Source organism: Lithobates pipiens, unplaced genomic scaffold (assembly GCF_037356315.1).
Source record: "Lithobates pipiens isolate NorthernLeopardFrog02 unplaced genomic scaffold, aLitPip1_a1.2 Scaffold_22, whole genome shotgun sequence".
Taxonomy (NCBI): domain Eukaryota; kingdom Metazoa; phylum Chordata; class Amphibia; order Anura; family Ranidae; genus Lithobates; species Lithobates pipiens.
The window spans coordinates 339,537,747-339,557,668 of NW_027507784.1; the positions used below are offsets into that span (position 1 = coordinate 339,537,747).

General features: G+C 42.2%; 1 protein-coding gene across 1 annotated transcript in view; it reads right to left on the minus strand.

Annotated features, from left to right (window-relative positions):
* Positions 1 to 19,922, minus strand: part of LOC143925088 (contactin-associated protein-like 5) — a 613,155-nt gene that overhangs the window by 131,555 nt on the left and 461,678 nt on the right. The window contains exons 14-15 of the mRNA XM_077449678.1: positions 17,001 to 17,151; positions 1,618 to 1,745 (exon numbers count right to left, since the gene is read on the minus strand). Of these exons, the coding sequence (XP_077305804.1) occupies positions 1,618 to 1,745; positions 17,001 to 17,151 (279 nt within the window). The remainder of the gene's footprint in view (positions 1 to 1,617; positions 1,746 to 17,000; positions 17,152 to 19,922) is intronic.

Below are 19,922 nucleotides of genomic sequence, written 5' to 3' on the forward strand. Positions count from 1 at the left end.
CAGACCCTGGGCCAATTAGAAAGCGCAGTGGGAATCCGGCCGAAAGGCTTCACTGCCGATTGTCCTCACGACGAATGGCGGCGGCAGCACCAGACAGCCGATCTGAAATTCGGCTGAGGTGCCAACATCGCAGGCTCCCTGGACAGGTAGGTGTCCATATATTAGAACTCAGCAGCTCCAGTATTTGTAGCTGCTGACTTTTAATTCTTTTTTTTTTCCCTCCAGGCAGAACTCTGCTTTAAAGCTGCACAGTTTGTTTTTATCAACGGGAGCCCCTTACCTGCAAAGGCAATTTTGTGGTAAAAGTGATTTATCCCTATAAGCCTAATCAGGGCGAAATGCGACTGATGGGCGACGTAGAGATCTCTGCCACAAAGCCCAGTCGGGTAAAATATAACCAATGAATGTTGTAGAGATCTCTACATCTAAGGCCGGACATACATGGGCCAAATTCCAAAATGTATTTTCTTTCAAAAGTCTTATCTAAGAAATTTTATTCGAATTTTGCACCATTTGTGCGGCCATCGAATTTCAGTGGCTTGTTGGGAGTTTTTTGAAAAACTAACGATTTTCTAATACATTATGGGAGAATCGTGTGAAAAAATATAATCGAAAAAAATAAATGTGCATGAGCACAAGAAAATAAAATTCCAGGAAAGAACAGAGAATTCCCGGGAAGAAAAGAAGATTCCTGGCCATGAAAATTCTTTTCTGTAGCAACATGAGGTGAAATCGAAGGCTTGGTTGGTCGAATTTCCAAATCAATGGTGGCGCCATCAAATCACAAAATTTCGAATTTTGGAAAGAAAATTTGTTCGGATTTTTACCCATGAATGTCCTGCATAAGCCTAATTGGCGGAGAAATGCGCCAGGGCATGTGGCTACGGGAGGGGGCCTAACACTTAACAGACTATGTAACTTTTTGACTTGCAATAAAGTTTTTTGGAAGAGAGACTCAGTGTGTGGCCATTTGTACATGGATTTTCCGGTGTAATAGAGCAATTACAGCCGACACCTGTCAATTCCCATATTGGGGAGGAAGAGTTGAGTGTGGAGTGGCGCTCAATATAGTGGGTGCTGCAACATACCCAATTGTTATTTTTTATACAAACATTCTGGTCCATGGTGGATTCATCACCAATTCCATTCACCAGATCTCTAATGCCCCGTAAACACACGAGAGGATTTTCCATTGGAAAAATCTTGGATGGTCTTTCCGACAGAATTCCGCTCAAGCTTGGCTTGCATACACACAGTCACACAAATGTTCCCGGAACTTTTGACCGTCAAGAACGCGGCGACGTACAACACTACGATAAGCCTGCGTCTAATAGTTTCCAAGTATGCGTAGGTATTTTGCGCGTCGGAATTGGTACTTCCGATCTGAACTTTTTCCGACCGAAAAATTGAGAACCTGCTCTCAATCTTTTGCTGGTGGGAATTCCGCCAGCAAAAGTCCATTGGAGCGCACACACGGTCGGAATTTCTGACCAAAAGCTCTCATCAGACTTTTGCTGGTGGAATTTCCGATCGTGTGTACGGGGCATTAGTCTCAAATCAAAGAATTCTGGCAAAGATGTAGACTGAAAAAAATAAAATAAAAATGGATCGACTCACTGTCTCCATAGCACCGCAAAGGACCGATTTTCCAGGCCACCTCTGAACCTGATCTGTTGGTGTCGGTGATCACAATCTGAGAGACTGGCAGGTGTTCTTTGAAGGTTAAGAATCCCGTGTCATTCATCCTAAAAACAGAAAAGGGATAAGACGCGGCCATGTTAGATCAATGATGTCATGAGCACCCCCCCTACCTTGGTGTACGTGCAGCTGCATGGCAGGGAACGCCCCCTGATGGGGCAGATAAGATCGGCATAGACAGCTTCCTTTTGGGTACGGACCACACAAGCTCATCTTTACTGAGAAGAACCACCCACCACCAGAGAAGGTCCAAAGAGGGAAGAGGACCTTTCATGTCACGTTGGCCTGAAGGTATCTGGAAAAAGTAAGTATTGGGACATGTCCTGGACGGAAGATATATTTCCACACTATTTGGGTTGTGGTCCCTTTAAAGGAGAGTTCAAGAGACATTTTTTGGTACTCAAGGCATGGGTGAGAGGTTCCAGGGTAGTCCACCTAGAGAGGCGAGGACTGATTTCTAGTGCTCTCAGGATTGGTAAGTCCTTGTTTGGGTCTCGGAATTCGAAGGCTCAGAGAGACTTTGGCCGGGAAAGAACCTCCAACCCTAATTAACCATTTGGTGACTGCCTCACATAGGAGTACAGAGGCTCTCCTGTACTGGATCATGTATCTAGAACGTGATCCAGCCCTCCTGGGTAGGGGGCGTGTGCGTGTGCACCCGCTGTGTCAGCTGTGCTGTGATTAGTCACACCACAAGCCGATCAGCAGGTAACAGCCAATGATTGACTGCCAGCACCCTCTATTCGGCAAGGAGGGAGACAGGACTGAGCTCAGTCAATGTAAACAATGCAGAGCGCTGTGATTAGTCACACCACAAGCCGATCAGCAGGTAACAGCCAATGATTGACTGCCAGCACCCTCTATTCGGCAAGGAGGGAGACAGGACTGAGCTCAGCCAATGTAAACAATGCAGAGCGCTGTGACTAGTCACACCACAAGCCACTCAGCAGGTAACAGCCAATGATTGACTGCCAGCACCCTCTATTCGGCAAGGAGGGAGACAGGACTGAGCTCAGTCAATGTAAACAATGCAGAGCGCTGTGATTAGTCACACCACAAGCCGATCAGCAGGTAACAGCCAATGATTGACTGCCAGCCCCCTCTATTCGGCAAGGAGGGAGACAGGACTGAGCTCAGTCAATGTAAACAATGCAGAGCGCTGTGCCTAGTCACCCCACAAGCCGATCAGCAGGTAACAGCCAATGATTGACTGCCAGCACCCTCTATTCGGCAAGGAGGGAGACAGGACTGAGCTCAGTCAATGTAAACAATGCAGAGCTCTGTCCTGTCAGTGGGGATATGCCATTTTCTTGTTTCCCTGCAAAGCAGGGAATAAAAACCGGCACATCTTTTAGTAAAAGCACCTCACACAGTACACACATAAACACTGGCTAGGCACACATTTAACCCTTTTATCGCCCCTGATGTTAACCCCTTCCTAGCCAGCATCATTAGTACAGTGACAGTGCAATAAAAGTAGTGTGTATCTATCACAGGGTGGTTCTGTGGATACACTCAAAAGTAAAAAATCCAAATGCCACGTCCTTTGAATAACTTGAAGTAAAACAAAGCGAGGGGAAAAAAACAGGGAAGGGGAAAAAACACACACAAAAAACCTCAAAAAAAAAAAAAGTGTTGGTTGTGTTGGACTTTTTAGGCATAATATTGTATTTAAATATACAAAAGGGAAAAACAAGGAGAAAAGAATATATATATATATAAAAAAAAATTATTTATTTATAAAAAATAAAAATAAGTGTAAAACACATCAAGTACTGTTTTATATCCTGTCTAAAATGGTACATTTTAGGCAATATCCATATCTGTTTCCATCAGGTATATAAACCCAAAGGATGAAAAATTGTACATTAATACTCAATATAAGAAAAGGTTACAATAGACAGGGTATTGATTACAGAACCAATCTTAGATATATGCTGGCGCTCTACACGTTTCGTGTTTTAATCAACGCTTCCTCAGGAGCTTTATCAATTTTCTAAAATAGAAAAAGTATATCAATCAGATCAAAAACATAAAAAAAAATTCACATACATTTACATTTATAATCAATTTGCAAAATAAATGTACAATTTTTCATCCTTTGGGTTTATATACCTGATGGAAACAGATATGGATATTGCCTAAAATGTACAATTTTAGACAGGATATAAAACAGTACTTGATATGTTTTACACTTATTTTTATTTTCTATAAATAAATAATTTTTTTTATATATATATATATTCTTTTCTCCTTGTTTTTCCCTTTTGTATATTTAAATACAATATTATGCCTAAAAAGTCCAACACAACCAACACTTTTTTTGGAGGTTTTTTTGTGTGTGTTTTTTCCCCTTCCCTGTTTTTTCCCCTCGCCTTGTTTTACTTCAAGTGACAGTGTATAATCATATCACTGGTCACTGTATTGGTGTCACTGGTTCCCACAAAGTGTCAGTTAGTGTCAGATTTCCCGTCATACTATTGCAGTCCCGTTATAAGTCGCTGATCACCGCCATTACTAGTATAACAAAATAAACAAATAAAAATTCCAGTAAATATCTCGTAGTTTGTAGATGTTTTAACCACTTCCCGACCAGCGCACGACGATGTACGTCGACAGAATGGCACGGGCAGGCATATTGGCGTACATGTACGTCCAATATTCGTTGCCGCCGTGCCATCGGGAGCGCGCCGCCGGCGGCGCGCTCCCGCGCTGGTCGGGAACCCTGTGAGTCCGGTCGCGGGACCCGCGGACTCGATCGCCGCGGGCATCCCCGCGATCGTCTCACGGAGCGGCCGAATGGAGGAAATGCTGTATAAACAACATTGTCCCATTCTGCCTAGCAACTAGTGACGCTGATCTCTGCTCCATGTGATTGGAGCAGAGATCAGTGTACACTAAATGAAAGCCCAACCCCCCCACAGTTAGTAACACACCCCTAGGAACACTTAACCCCTACACTGCCACCCACAGGTTAACCCTTTCACTGCCAGTGTCATTTACACAGGAATCACTGCATTTATATAGCAGTGATTACTGTATAAATGACAATGGTCCCAAAAATGTGTCAAAAATGTCCGATGGGTCCCCGACAATGTCGCAGTCACAATAAAAATCGCAGATCGCCGCCATTACTAGTAAAAAAAAAATAATAAAAAATTATTAATAAAAATGCTATAAAACTATCCCTATTTTGTAAACACTATAACTTTTGTGCAAACCAATCAATAATCGCTTATTGCGATTTTTTTTACCAAAAATATGTAGAAGAATACGTATCGGCCTAAATTGAGGGAAAAAAAAGTTTTTTTATATATTTTTGGGGATATTTATTATAACAAAAAGTAAAAAATAATGCGTTTTTTTCAAAATTGTCGCTCTATTTTTGTTTATAGCGCAAAAAATAAAAACCGCAGGGGTGATCAAATACCACCAAAAGAAAGCTCTATTTGTGGGAAAAAAAGGACGTCAATTTTGTTTGGGAGCCACGTCGCACGACCGCGCAATTGTCAGTTAAAGCGACGCAGTGCCGAATCGCAAAAAGTGGTCTGGTCTTTGACCAGCAAATTGGTCCGGTCTGTAAGTGGTTAACTTACGTGCAAACCAAACACATAAAAGCTTATTGAGATTTTTTTTTTTTTTTTACCAAAAATGTGTAGCAGAATACATATTGGCCTAAATTTATGAAGAAATTTGATCTATCCAAAAAAATGTTATTGGTTATATTTTAAAGCAGAGAGTAAAAAATATTGTTTTTTCTTTCAAAATTATCTGCCTTTTTTTGTTGATAGCGCAAAAAAATATATAAAAATCATCAATCCCACCAAAAGAAACCTCTATTTGTGAGAAAAAAATTACATAATTTTTTTTTTTTCGTGTACAGAGTTGCATGACTGCGCAACTGCCAGTTAACCTCTTGCCGACCAGCGCTGTCATTATACTGGGGCAGGTGGGCACAGCAGCGCCAACCACCGTAGGTGGACATCGGCCGCTTTAAGAGCTATAGGGGGCGCAACGCTAGAGCCCACGCATGTGGCCGAAGGCCGCGATGTCCACCGGTGAGAGCCAGAATGGGGACCTGTCAATGTAAACAGACAGATCCCCCGTTCTGTCAGGGAAGTAGACAGAGATCTGCTGTTCCTAGTGATCAGGAACAGTGATCTCTCTACTCCCAGTCAGTCCCATCCCCCATACAGTTAGAAACACCTCCCTAGGACACACTTAACCTCTTGATTGCCCCCTAGTGCTAATCCCTTTTCTGCCAGTGACATTTATACAGTAATCAGTGGCAATTTTTAGCTCTGATCGCTGTATAAATGTCACTGGTCCCGAAAAAGTGTCCGATCTGTCTGCCGCAATGTCGCAGTCCCACTAAAAATCACAGATCACAGCCATTACTAGTAAAAATATATATATATATATATATATAATAAAAATGCAATAAATATATCCCCTATTTTGTAGACGATATAACGTTTGCGCACAGCAATCAATATGCGCTTTTTTTATTTTATTTTACCAAAAATATATAGCAGAATACATATTGGCCTAAATTGATGAAGACTTTTTTTTTCTTTTTTTTGGGGGATATTTATTATGTTTTCAAAGTTGTCGCTCTTTTTTTTTTTTGTTTATAGCACAATAAATAAAAACGGCAGAGTTGATCATATACCACCAAAAGAAAGCTCTATTTGTGGGAAAAAAAAGGACATAAATTAAATTTGTGTACAGCGGCACGCGACCGGGTCATTGTCAGTTAAAGCGACTCAGTACCGTATCGCAAAATGGCCTGGCCATTAACTGGGCAAATCCTTCCATGGCTGAAGTGGTTAACTACTTCAGCCCCGAACCATTTTGCTGGCAAAAGACCAGACCACTTTTTGCGATTCGGCACTGCCTCGCTTTAACTGACAATTGCACGGTCGTGCGACGTGGCTCCCAAACAAAATTGACATCCTTTTTTTCCCACAAATAGAGCTTTCTTTTGGTGGTATTTGATCACCTCTGCGGTTTTTATTTTTTGCGCTATAAACAAAAATAGAGCGACAATTTTGAAAAAAACGCATTATTTTTTACTTTTTGTTATAATAAATATCCCCCAAAAATATATAAAAAAACATTTTTTTCCCTCAGTTTAGGCCGATACGTATTCTTCTACATATTTTTGGTAAAAAAAAACAAAAAAACGCAATAAGCGATTATTGATTGGTTTGCGCAAAAGTTATAACGTTTACAAAATAAGGGATAGTTTTATGGCATTTTTATTCATTTTTTTTTTACTAGTAATGGTGGCGATCAGCGATTTTTATTGTGACTGCGACATTGTGGCGGACACATTGGACATTTTTGACACATTTTTGGGACTATTGTCATTTATACAGCAATCACTGCTATATAAATGCAGTGATTCCTGTGTAAATGACACTGGCAGTGAAGGGGTTAACCAGTGGGTGGCAGTGTAGGGGTTAAGTGTTCCTAGGGGCGTGTTACTAACTGTTGGGGGCTGGGCTTTCTTTTAGTGAACACTGATCTCTTCTCCAATCACATGGAGCAGAGATCAGCGTCACTTGTTGCTAGGCAGAACGGGGAGATGCTGTTTACAACGGCATCTCCCAGTTCAGCCGCCCCGTGAGACGATCGCGGGGATGCCCGCAGCGATCGAGTCCGTGGGACCCGCGACCGGACTCACGGGGGGTCCCGACCGGCACGGCAGGGCGGCATTTAAAATTGGACATACCTGTACGCCAATATGCCTGCCCGTGCCATTCTGCCGACGTACATCGGCGTGTGCCGGTGTCCTATCATAAATGGTCCCCCATCGGATAGTGTCCGCTGTGTACTGCGCATGCGCAGTACACAGCACACACAGATTCTGAAAATAGCCGAGGATGAACGGCGCCTGTGTCGTGAGTCCAGGTTCTAGCCCCACCATCCAAGTGGACATAGAGTAGGAATATAAAAGAGTCGAGCGCAGCGAGGCCGAGCCCGAAGCTCGCCCGCGAGGGGCCTCTAATTTTCACAACCCTATGTCCGCTTGGATGGTGGGGCTACCACCTCCACTCACGGCGCAGGCGCCGTTCATCTTCTGAGATTTTCCAAAGCTTCTTCTGCCCCGTACTGCGCATGCGCAGTACGGGTCGGACACTATATGATGGCAGGACACTATCTGTCAGAACACCGGTCGGGAAGTGGTTAAAGTAACAAAGTGCCAAAAAAAATGGCCTGGTCATGAAGAGAGGTAAATCTTCCGGAGCTGAAGTAGTTAAAGGGACTCAGGTCCCGGAAGGCAGAAGAGTCCAGAAACAGAACAGGAAACACCCAGCGGGTGTCTGTCCGCCTAGGAACATCCACCATTAGAGACTGACATCTATCAACGCATTTTGATGTTTGCATTACTCCTCCTAAGGGCCAGCTTAGAGTAGAGTTGTTCAGAGCTATGAGCGTGTGAGTGTGAGCTGTCTGGCAACCGAAAAACACCAGTTGCTGAACTCCTGCGGCCTTTGCAGCATCCCGAGTCAGACGGGGACCCTAAACCCTGGTGTAGGACCGATGTACTGGTGGTGAGCCAATGTTTTGCTGAAGGAAGCTGTTTTTGTTTTATTGTTTTTGAATACATAATAAAGACTGTTTACTTTTACGACTGGGTGATGATCCTGACTTCCCATATTACAGTATGGGAAGGTTCCTAGAGGAAGGGGCAACTGGTTGGGGTGGTAGAAGAAGACCAGAAGGCTTGAAGTTGGAAAACGGATACTACAACCAGGAAATGCATCGACTTTTCACGTAAGGCCAAGTTTTATTTCCCTTGGTTTGTAAGCTTTGCATTTGCTCCATTTGACCTTCGGATAGAGAGTGACTTGCAGATTTTGTGTCCCGCGGAGATGTGTGATATGCGGCCCGCCCGCTGACTATGAGGATTTACGGCGGTGAGGAACGTGCGCATTGTCTGTCTTCTGTTCCCGTAGAAGGACTGCTGTGATGCTAACCAGAGGAAAAGACAGAAGGGATTGATTGTTTGTTTTTGCAATGGAACTTCCCACTTCGGGGAGACGGACGGATTTTGTAAGATCGCACTTCTCACAGCAAATATCACTTTATCTGAAGCTGCATGAGACACTTAAAGCTGCTCACCTGGATCCCCCCTTCTCATCAGATAATTACATTTTTAAGTAAAACCTTTCCCTTTTCAATACATACACTATATTACCAAAAGTATTGGGGCACCTGCCCTTACACACTTTAATGGCATCCCAGTCTCAGTCCGTAGGGTTCAATATTGGGTTGGCTCCGCCCTTTGCAGCTATAACAGCTTCAAGTCTTCTGGGAAGGCCGTCCACAAGGTTTAGGAGGGTGTCTATGGGAATGTTTGACCATTCTTCCAGAAGTGCAATTTTAAGGTCAGGCACTGATGTTGGACGAGAAGGCCTGGCTCGCAGTCTCCGCTCTAATTCATCCCAAAGGTGTTCTATCGGGTTGAGGTCAGGACAATGTGCAGGCCGGCCAGTCAAGTTCCTCTACCCCAAACTCGCTCCTCCATGTCTTCATGGACCTTGCTTTGTGCACTGGTCAAAATCATTTGGTGGAGGGGGGGGGGGGATTATGGCGTGGGGGTTGTTTTTATTAGGGGTTGGGCTTGGCCCCTTAGTTCCAGTGATGGGAACTCTTAAGGCGTCGGCATGCCAAGACATTTTGGACGATTTTGCGCTCCCAACTTTGTGGTAACAGTTTGGGGATGGCGTCTTCCTGTTCCAACATGACTAAGGTCAGGACTGTGTGCAGGCCAGTCAAGTTCCTCCACCCCAAACTTGCACATCCATGTCTTTATGGACCTTGCTTTGTGTACTGATCCAAATCATTTGGTGAAAGGGGGATTATGGTGTGAGGTTGTTTCTATTAAGGGATGGGCTTGGCCCCTTAGTTCCAGTGATGGGAACTCTTAAGGCATCATCATACCAAGACATTTTGGACAATTTCCTGCTCCCAACTTTGTGGGAACAGTTTGGGAATGGCTCCTTCCTGTTCCAACACGGGACCAGTCAAGTTCCTTTCACACCAAATTTGCTCATCCATGTCTTTATGGACCTTGCTTTGTGCACTGGTGGGCAGTCATGTTGGAACAGGAAGGGGCCGTCCCCAAACTGTGCCCTCAAAGTTGGGAGCATGAAATTGTCCCAAATGCCTTGGTATGCTGACGCCTTAAGAGTTCCTAAGGAGAGAAGGTATTTTGCCTATCATCTAAAAAATAAAGCACCACATCCCTTGAAAAATATTTAGAAATTTGAAGATGTGTCTGGGATTTTTTAAGGTGCTAAGTAGAAATTTATTCAAGCAATAAAAAAAAACATACAAAAAGATAGATAATTATATTACAGTACTAATACATGTGCTGACTGATTCCATCTCTACGTGTTTCGCCTTGGTAATTGGCTTTTTCAGGAGATTCAATTGATATCAGGCACTAAAAAATTGAAACATGCATCTTAATGTTCACTACTGAAGTCACTCCGACTTCAAAAAAGGTTCCTGTACTACTTCTAGGCGACTTGTACCCATTGATTTCAATGGAAGTCGCCTCCAAGTCGGAACTCCATCTATATTGAAGCGACTTTACAGGAAAATAAATTAGTTTACCCAGGCAAACCCCTCCCTCCCAGAGAGCTGATTATTCTCTGATTGGCCACAGCCAAAGTCGCCTGTCCTGGGGGTCGACTTGAAGTCGCATTGTAAGTCGTTCAAAGCCGCGCTGAAGTCGCGTTGAAGTCGCTTTGCGAAGTCGCGCTGAAGTCGTGTTGCCCTTGTGTGAATCGGCACTAATGCCGCGTACACGCGAGCAGACTTTTCGACAGCAAAGGTCCGACAGAGCGAATCTGTCGGACAATTTGATCGTGTGTGGGCTCCATCGGACCTTTGCAGTCCAAAGCAACAATCTGACGGACTTTAGAAATAGAACATGTTTCAAATTTTTCCGCCGGAACTCCGCCGGACCCAGTTCCTATCGGGAAATCCACTGTATGCTAGTCCAATGGATGAAAACCTCCACTAGGGCAGCTATTGGCTACTGGCTATGAACTTCCTTATTCTAGTCCGGTCGTACGTCATCACGGTCGAATCCATCAGACTTTGGTGTGATTGTGTGTGGCCAAGTCCGTTCATTCGGAAAGTCCGTCGGAACTCCGCTGAAAGTCTCAGTCGGAAAGACCGTCTGACCTAGTCCGTCGAAAAGTCCAGTCGTGTGTACGCGGCATAAGGGTTCCCTTCACTGGAACTAAGGGGCCAAGCCCAGCCCTTGAAAAACAACCCCTCCACCATAATCTCCTCCCCCCCCCCCCCCCACACCATAATTCCCCCACTCCACCAAATGATTTGGACCAGTGCACAAAGCAAGGTCCATAAAGACATGGATGAGCAAGTTTGCGGTGGAGGGACTTGATTGGCTGGCCTGCACAGAGTCCTGACCTCAACCCGATAGAACACCTTTGGGATGAATTAGAGCGGAGACTGCGAGCCAGACCTTCTTGTCCAACATCAGTCAAAAATGTGCTTCTGGAAGAATGGTCAAACATTCCCATAGACACACTCCTAAACCTTGTGGACGGCCTTCCCAGAAGAGTTGAAGCTGTTATAGCTGCAAAGTCGAAAAGTCCGTTTGTGTGTACCCTGCATAAGAGTTCCCTTCACTGGAACTAAGGGGCCAAGCCCAGCCCTTGAAAAACAACCCCACATCATAATCCCCCCTCCCCCCACACCATAACCCCCCCTCCACCAAATAATTTGGAACCAGAGCACAAAGCAAGACATGGAAGCGCAAAAATACAACCGTTTTTTTCGAATTTCGAAAAGAATGAATTAGAATTTGAATATAATAGAAAAGAATAGAAGAGAAAATAAAATAAAAGAATAGCGTAGAAAAAGACAATAGAATAGAATAGAATGGAATAGAAAGAATAGAACCATCTTCCAAGTTTCAAATAGAATGAATTCATTTTCGAATGGAATGCGATTCAAATTCAAAAGCAATTCGAATGGCATTCAAATTCGAATAAACAAATTCTGAAAACGAACAAACAAATTCAACAAATTTAACTAAATACCAAATTGAAAGAAAATAAATGTTTTTTTCCGTTCTGCACATGTCTGGGGGGGGGGGGGGGGGGTGCCCAGGGATGGGCTGACAACTCATGGGGCCCCAGGGCAATAGGAGATTATGGGGCCCCCAGGCAATCAGAGATTATGGGGCCACACAGTATACACAAACACACACACAGTATACATATAAATGTACACACAGTATACACAGACATGTTTCTATTGGCTGAGAAGGTACTGGAGAGGTGGGGCGGCTATAATCTCAGGATTTTTAGACCAAAAGGATGTCGGTAAGGGACATTTCACAGACAAAAAAAAAAACACAATTTTTTCCATACTGTCCCTGGTTTTACTGAGGCTGGCAACCCTGATGGGGCCCCCTAGTGACATGGGGCCCTCGGGCAGTGCCCGAGTGGCCCAATGGTCAGTCCGCCCCTGGAGGTGCCTATCCACACAGTCCCAGTATTAGATATGTAAAGGATCCTTTCAGGGTTAAAGCAGGCAGTGGGGAGGCAACATACCCAGGGCCGTTTTTAAGGCAGGGCAAAAGGGGCAGCTGCCCTGGGCCCTGTCATTGTTGTGGGGCCCAAAGCAGCTGCCTCATACTTGCCAACTATCCCAGTTTAAATTTCCTTGTCTCTTGCTGTGTCCTGATATCTCAGTGTGAAGTGCTGCTACTAATGCTGCCCAGCTCTGCCCTATTGTTGTGTACAGATGACTCACCTGCAGACCCTGTGTTTACATGTAAATAACCAGAATTCATATGTAAATAGCAGCAGCATTCATGTGTAAATAGCTGCATGGATATGTAAATAAAGGCGGCATCCGACCCCTGGAGTGAGGTGATGATGTGCTGTAACCTCTAGCAACGAATCAGTGAGCAGTATTACTGTACAGTAATCTCAACAAGCAGAAATAATGTGCTGTAACCTCTAGCAACTAATCAGTGAGCTGTAATGTGTGCTGTAACCTCTAGCAACCAGTCAGTGAGCTGTAATGTGTGCTGTAACCTCTAACAACCAGTCAGTGAGCTGTAATGTGTGCTGTAACCTCTAGCAACCAGTCAGTGAGCGGTAATGATACACTGTAACCTCTGGCAACCAATCGCAATAGCTGCCTGATCTGATTCAGTAAACTGATTTTAAGTCTAGCTGCTATTTATTGTATGTCTCAGAGCAGGTGGAGAGCAAAACTGCATGGGGGGGGGCCCAAGAAAGGGGGGGGGGCCCAAGAAAAGTTTTGCCCAGGGTCCAATCAATATTAAAGACGGCCCTGAACATACCGCCCTTCAAGCCACCTGTCAACCACCAAGGCTGCAGATAACATCAACCAAGGAATTCCGGTGTTTAATTTGTAGCGTAATTTGCTGATCACCATCAGATATTGCTTTCTCTATCACGGAAAGGAGGTTGCGGTGTACGCCAGAGCAGAATCTATAGATTTCCTTTAATGACCTTTCTTCTTCTCTTCCAGGTTTTTAGGGCTTTGTGTATAATAGGAAGGTGGATATAGTTCATATAATCACACAAGCGCAGGCGCCGCAGGCCCTCGCTCCATAATAAAAGTCCCCCCCCCCCTCCCCCGCTCCACCCCCACTGACAGATCTAAATTTATAACAGCGTACAAAAATAACGCGTCTGTTTTGTATCTCTCTCGCCGCTGTTCCTGGCACACCTGAGCCATACGGTATTAATCAGTTATAAATATTGATGGCCGCCATTGATTTACACCGCCGAAATTCAAAAGCTGCGCTGCACAATTAATTCATATTTCATGATCGGGTTATTCCCTTTTTATTGCACTATACTGGAAACAAGCGATAAAATATCCGCTTCTTACTGTATAATGATTAAAGGAATCTACGTGAGAGATTCGGGGACGAGAGGCACATTGCGGTAAAAATTTTTTTGCCGACGACCATTCCTCCTGAATCCCCTCAACATCTCATCAGTAACACCTCCCACTTATTATGTCATTGTATGCTTATATTTGCATAAGGGGCGGAGACCATCGCCGCACAGAACAATGTGACCCCTCCCAGTCCCGCCCTGGGATCTTCCTTTGATCGACAGATACAATTAGGAAAAAAAGTGTGGGGGGGGGCTGGGAATTGACCCTTTCTATTTCACACCTGGTTCCCAAAAAAAAGAATAATAAAACATTAGTTCCTCCCGTACACACAAAGCTTCCCGTCAGGATTTGATCACATGACTTCCATTATACGGTAGCACCCTGTTGTCACCGCCCACTAATGCTGATGAAGAGGACCGGTAGCATTGGATGTGGCTATTATATTATATTATATATATATATATATATATATATATATATATATATATATATATATATATATAAAATACACACATATATATATATAATATATAATACACACACATACACACATATATATATATATATATATATATATATATATATATATAAAATACACACATATATATATAATATATAATACACACACACACACACACACACACATACACATATATATATATATATATATATATATATATATATATATATATATATATATATATATTTATATATATATATTTATATATATATATATATATATATATATATATATATATATATATATATATATATATATATATATATATATTTAATACACACATATATATAATATATAATACACACACACATACATATATACATATATATATATATATATATATATATATATATATATATATATATATATATATATATATATATAATATTAAATATATATTAAAATTATTAAAATATATATTAGTATTTTTTTAATAATTAATATATATATATATATATATATATATATATATATATATATATATATATTTAAATAATTATAATATATATTTAATATTTTATATATATATATATATATATATATATATATATATATATATATATATATATATATATATATATATATATATATATATATATATATATATATATATATATATTTAATAGTAAATACAATATTGGTTGTATTTGGTAGTGATAGTATTGTATCATATTTATATTGATTAATTGTGGTAAAATTGTTTTAAAACAATTGTAATAATTTTCTATGTTTTTTATAACAATACATTTTTTTTTAAACATTTATTGTATACCTTGTCAAATTGTGCCTAAAAAGTCCAAAGTCCCCCTATTTTTGGTTTCTTCCTAACTGATATTTAGGATGTGGCACATTTTTATTTCTATGTATCCACATTATCAACACGTGTTGATACAATAACACATTGAATATATATATATATATATACACAGTATCTCACAAAAGTAAGTACACCCCTCACATTTCTGTAAATCTTTTCTTCTATCTTTTCATGTGACAACACTGAAGAAATGACACTTGTCTACAATGTAAAGTAGTGAGTGTACAGCTTGTATAACAGTGTAAATTTCCTGTCCCCTCAAAATAACTCAACACACAGCCATTAACCATCTGCCGACCAGCCACGTCAGTTGTATTGCGTCAGAATGGCACGGCTGGGCGAAACAATGTTATGTAATGTGGCTTCACCCTGTGGCCACTAGGGGCATGCGCCCCCCACTGCTCCCCCACGGAGCCAATGCGAGTGCCCGGTGGTCGCGATCACCGCCGGGCTCCCACGATCGCTCGGGGGCACACCAAGAACCGGGATCTGTGTGTGTAAAACACACAGTTTACGGTTCTCTGAGGGGAGAAGAGACAGATCGTCTGTTCATACAGAGTATGAACAGTGATCTGTTATCTCCCCTACACAGTCCCCTCCCCCCTTCAGGTAGATCACATATAGGGAACATAATTAACCCCTGGATCGCCCCCTAGTGTTAACTCCTTCCCTGCCAGTGACATTTTTACAGTAATCAGTGCATTTTTATAGCTCTGATTGTTGTATAAATGACAATGTCCCAAAATAGTGTTAAAAGTGTCTGATGTGTCCGCCGTAATGTCGCAGTCCTGATAAAAATCGCTGATCGCCGCCATTACTAGTAAAAAAATAATAATAAAAATTGCAAAAATATATCCCCTATTTTGTAGACGCTAAAACTTTTGCACAAACCAATCAATATACACGTATTGCGATTTTCTTTTACCAAAAATATGTAGAAGAATCATAACGGCCTAAATTGAGGAAAAAATAATGTTTTTTTTTAAATATATTTTGGGGGGATATTTATTATAGCAAAAAATAAAAGATAATGCGTTTTTTTTTTCAAAATTGTCGCTCTTTTTTTGTTTATAGCTCAAAAAATAAAAAACGCAGAGGCGATCAAATACCACCAAAAGAAAGTTCTATTTGTGGGGGAAAAAAAGAGGACGTCAATTTTGTTTGGGTGCAACGTCGCACGACCGCGCAATTGTCAGTTAAAGCGACGCAGTGCCGAAACGTGCTCTGGTCAGGAAGGGGCTAAAATCTTCTGGGGCTGAAGTGGTTAATGATGGGGTGATTGGGGTTTGTCCGGGGCACACCCGGCACACCCTGTGCGCACACCCTGTGCCTCTATTAATTTTTTGGGGGCAACCCAAAATGTGGGATTTTCTTTTACTTTCACTTTCAATGACATACCTCCCGACATTATGAGATGGGAACGAGGGACACCTACTAACAAACGTATGTAGGCATAGGACACGCCCCCCTTAAAAGAGAATTAACCCCAAAAAAAAAGGGTTAATTAAACCCACAAGGGCTTTTTTTTTTTTTACCACTACTATTCCTATATATTGGCTTTTAAAATGTACAAATGCAGCAATTTAGAAATTGGATGAAAGGTTTAGCGCTGGAAAAACCTTTTGAAAAGATAAAAAGTGCATTTTATATACAACTATATGGATCAGACCAAAATGAGGGACAAATGAGGCGGAAAGAGGGACAGAGGGAAATTGCTCCAAATCCGGGTCAGTCCCTTTGAAATCCGGGACATTCTCTCGAAATCCGGGACAGTCCCTTGAAATCCAGGACAGTCCCTCGAAATCCGGGACAGTCCCTCGAAATCCGGGACAGTCCCTTGAAATCCAGGACAGTTGGGAGCTATGAAATGATAATGGTAAACAGGACAAATAGAGAGCGTGAATTTCCGCACAGACAGCAATAAAAACTGACAGGGGGTCAGTTCCCTCTCTACTCCAGCCAAAACGAAGAAAAAAAAAAGTTGCCTCTAGTGATACTTTAATGGTAAGATCGCAATCTTTGTCTTACCAGTCTTGTCTGTCGGCGTCACAGTTGCAGTAATATCTCATGTCGATGCAGCTCTCCTCCATCCCGCAGGCGCACTGCCCGGGCAGGGACCCGCCCCAGTAGGTGTGTCTCTCATTGCCTCTTCCAATCCACCACGTGTACGGGTTGCCACCTGAGCACACAGATCAGTAGATACGTTTAAAAAAATCATTTTTTTTAAATATTTGTAATTTAATCTTAATAAAAAGGAAATTTGGATTCAAATCTGTAACTGCTAAGATCGCCCAAAATAGCCATAAAGCTCAGTCTGCGCAATGTAGCAATATATTAATAACAATATGAATTACAATTATTATTATTATTGCTATTATTATTATTACTGCTAATAATAATAATAATAATAACAATTGCAATTATTACTATTACTACTGCTACTACTACTAATAATAATAATAATAATAACAACAATTAATAATACTAGAAAATAATAATAATAATAATAATAATAATAATAATATAGGGAAATAATAATACTACTACTACTAATAATAATAATAATAAAAATAATAATAGAGATATTAATAAAAACAATCATATTACTCATCATCATATAAAATATGAATAATACTACTACTAATAATAATAATAATTACAAATATTATAAATAATAATAATAATAATAATAATAATAATAATAATAACAATTGCAATTATTACTATTACTACTGCTACTACTACTACTACTAATAATAATAATAATAACAACAATTAATAATACTAGAAAATAATAATAATAATAATAATAATAATAATAATACTAATAAAAATAATAATAATAATAGAGATATTAATAAAAACAATCATATTACTCATCATCATATAAAATATGAATACTACTACTACTACTAATAATAATTACAAATATTTATAAATAATAATAATAATAATAATAAAATTCATAATAATGTGGAAACATAATATAGAATATTGTTCTTCTTCATGTAATAATAATAATAATAATAATAATAATAATAATTACATTTAAAATAATATATACTACTACTACTACTAATAATAATAATAATAATAACAATGAGAACAGCAACAACTACAACAATAATAATATATTGCGATATACCAGCCTGCTTTTTCTAGCTATCAGCACAAATCAAATAATTGCACAAGTGAGTTTAGAATTGAAGCGCCAAACCATAACATTCAAGTCCACATTAAAAAAAACTTTCCAATAACTTTTTGCAAATCCCCCTCCGTTTTTTTACAGATGGATGGGGGAAATCCCCCTGTGCATCGCGTAGATGTACCAAAGGGCTCTGTCGGGTCCCTAAGGCTGGCCAGGGCCCTTTGGCACATGTATGCATGTGATTGGAGGGGGGGGTGTGCCTGAAGACATACTGAAGGTCTGTGGAAGCGAGCATGCGTAGACGATGTGATAATGGAAGGTACAGTACTTTGTCCAGTCTGCACACATGCCGAGTGCACAAAAAAGTAAACAAGCAAATAAAAGGTAAAACAAGAATAAAAGTAAGAAAATTAATAAAAAATAAAGAATCCATTTGAGTGTCTGGTCCAGAGGGGGTGTACATGTATCTCATCTATGGGGGGTGGGGGTATACAGGTGTCTGGTCCATAGGGTGTGTACAGGTGTCTGGTCCATAGGGGGGGGGTACAGGTGTCTGGTCCATAGGGGTGTACAGGTGTCCTGGTCCATAGGGGGGGGTATACAGGTGTCTGGTCCATAGGGTGTACAGGTGTCTGGTCCATAGGGGGGGGTACAGGTGTCTGGTCCATAGGGGGGGTGTACAGGTGTCTGGTCCATAGGGGGGTGTACAAGTGTCTGGTCCATAGGGGGGGTGTACAGGTGTCTGGTCCATAGGGGGGGTACAGGTGTCTGGTCCATAGGGGGGGGGTACAGGTGTCTGGTCCATAGGGGGGGTGTACAGGTGTCTGGTCCATAGGGGGGGGTGTACAGGTGTCTGGTCCATAGGGGGTGTACAGGTGTCTGGTACATAGGGGGGGGTGTACAGGTGTCTGGTCCATAGGGGGGGTACAGGTGTCTGGTCCATAGGGGGGTACAGGTGTCTGGTCCATAGGGGAGGTGTACAGGTGTCTGGTCCATAGGGGGGGTGTACAGGTGTCTGGTCCATAGGGGGGTGTACAGGTGTCTGGTCCATAGGGGGGGGTACAGGTGTCTGGTCCATTGGGGGGGGGGGTACAGGTGTCTGGTCCATAGGGGGGGTGTACAGGTGTCTGGTCCATAGGGGGGGGGGGTGTACAGGTGTCTGGTCCATAGGGGGGGTACAGGTGTCTGGTCCCATAGGGGGGGGTACAGGTGTCTGGTCCATAGGGGGGGTGTACAGGTGTCTGGTCCATAGGGGGGGGGGGTGTACAGGTGTCTGGTCCATAGGGGGGTGTACAGGTGTCTGGTACATAGGGGGGGTGTACAGGTGTCTGGTCCATAGGGGGGGTACAGGTGTCTGGTCCATAGGGGGGGTACAGGTGTCTGGTCCATAGGGGAGGTGTACAGGTGTCTAGTCCATAGGGGGGGTGTACAGGTGTCTGGTCCATAGGGGGGGTACAGGTGTCTGGTCCATAGGGGGGGTACAGGTGTCTGGTCCATAGGGGGGGTACAGGTGTCTGGTCCATAGGGGGGGTACAGGTTTCTAGTCCATAGGGGGTACAGGTGTCTGGTCCATAGGGTGGGGTGTACAGGTGTCTAGTCCATAGGGGGGTACAGGTGTCTGGTCCATAAGGGGGGGTACAGGTGTCTGGTCCATAGGGGGGGTACAGGTGTCTGGTCCATAGGGGGGTGTACAGGTGTCTAGTCATAGGGGGGTACAGGTGTCTGGTCCATAGGGGGGGTACAGGTGTCTGGTCCATGGGGGGGGTACAGGTGTCTGGTCCATAGGGGGTGTACAGGTGTCT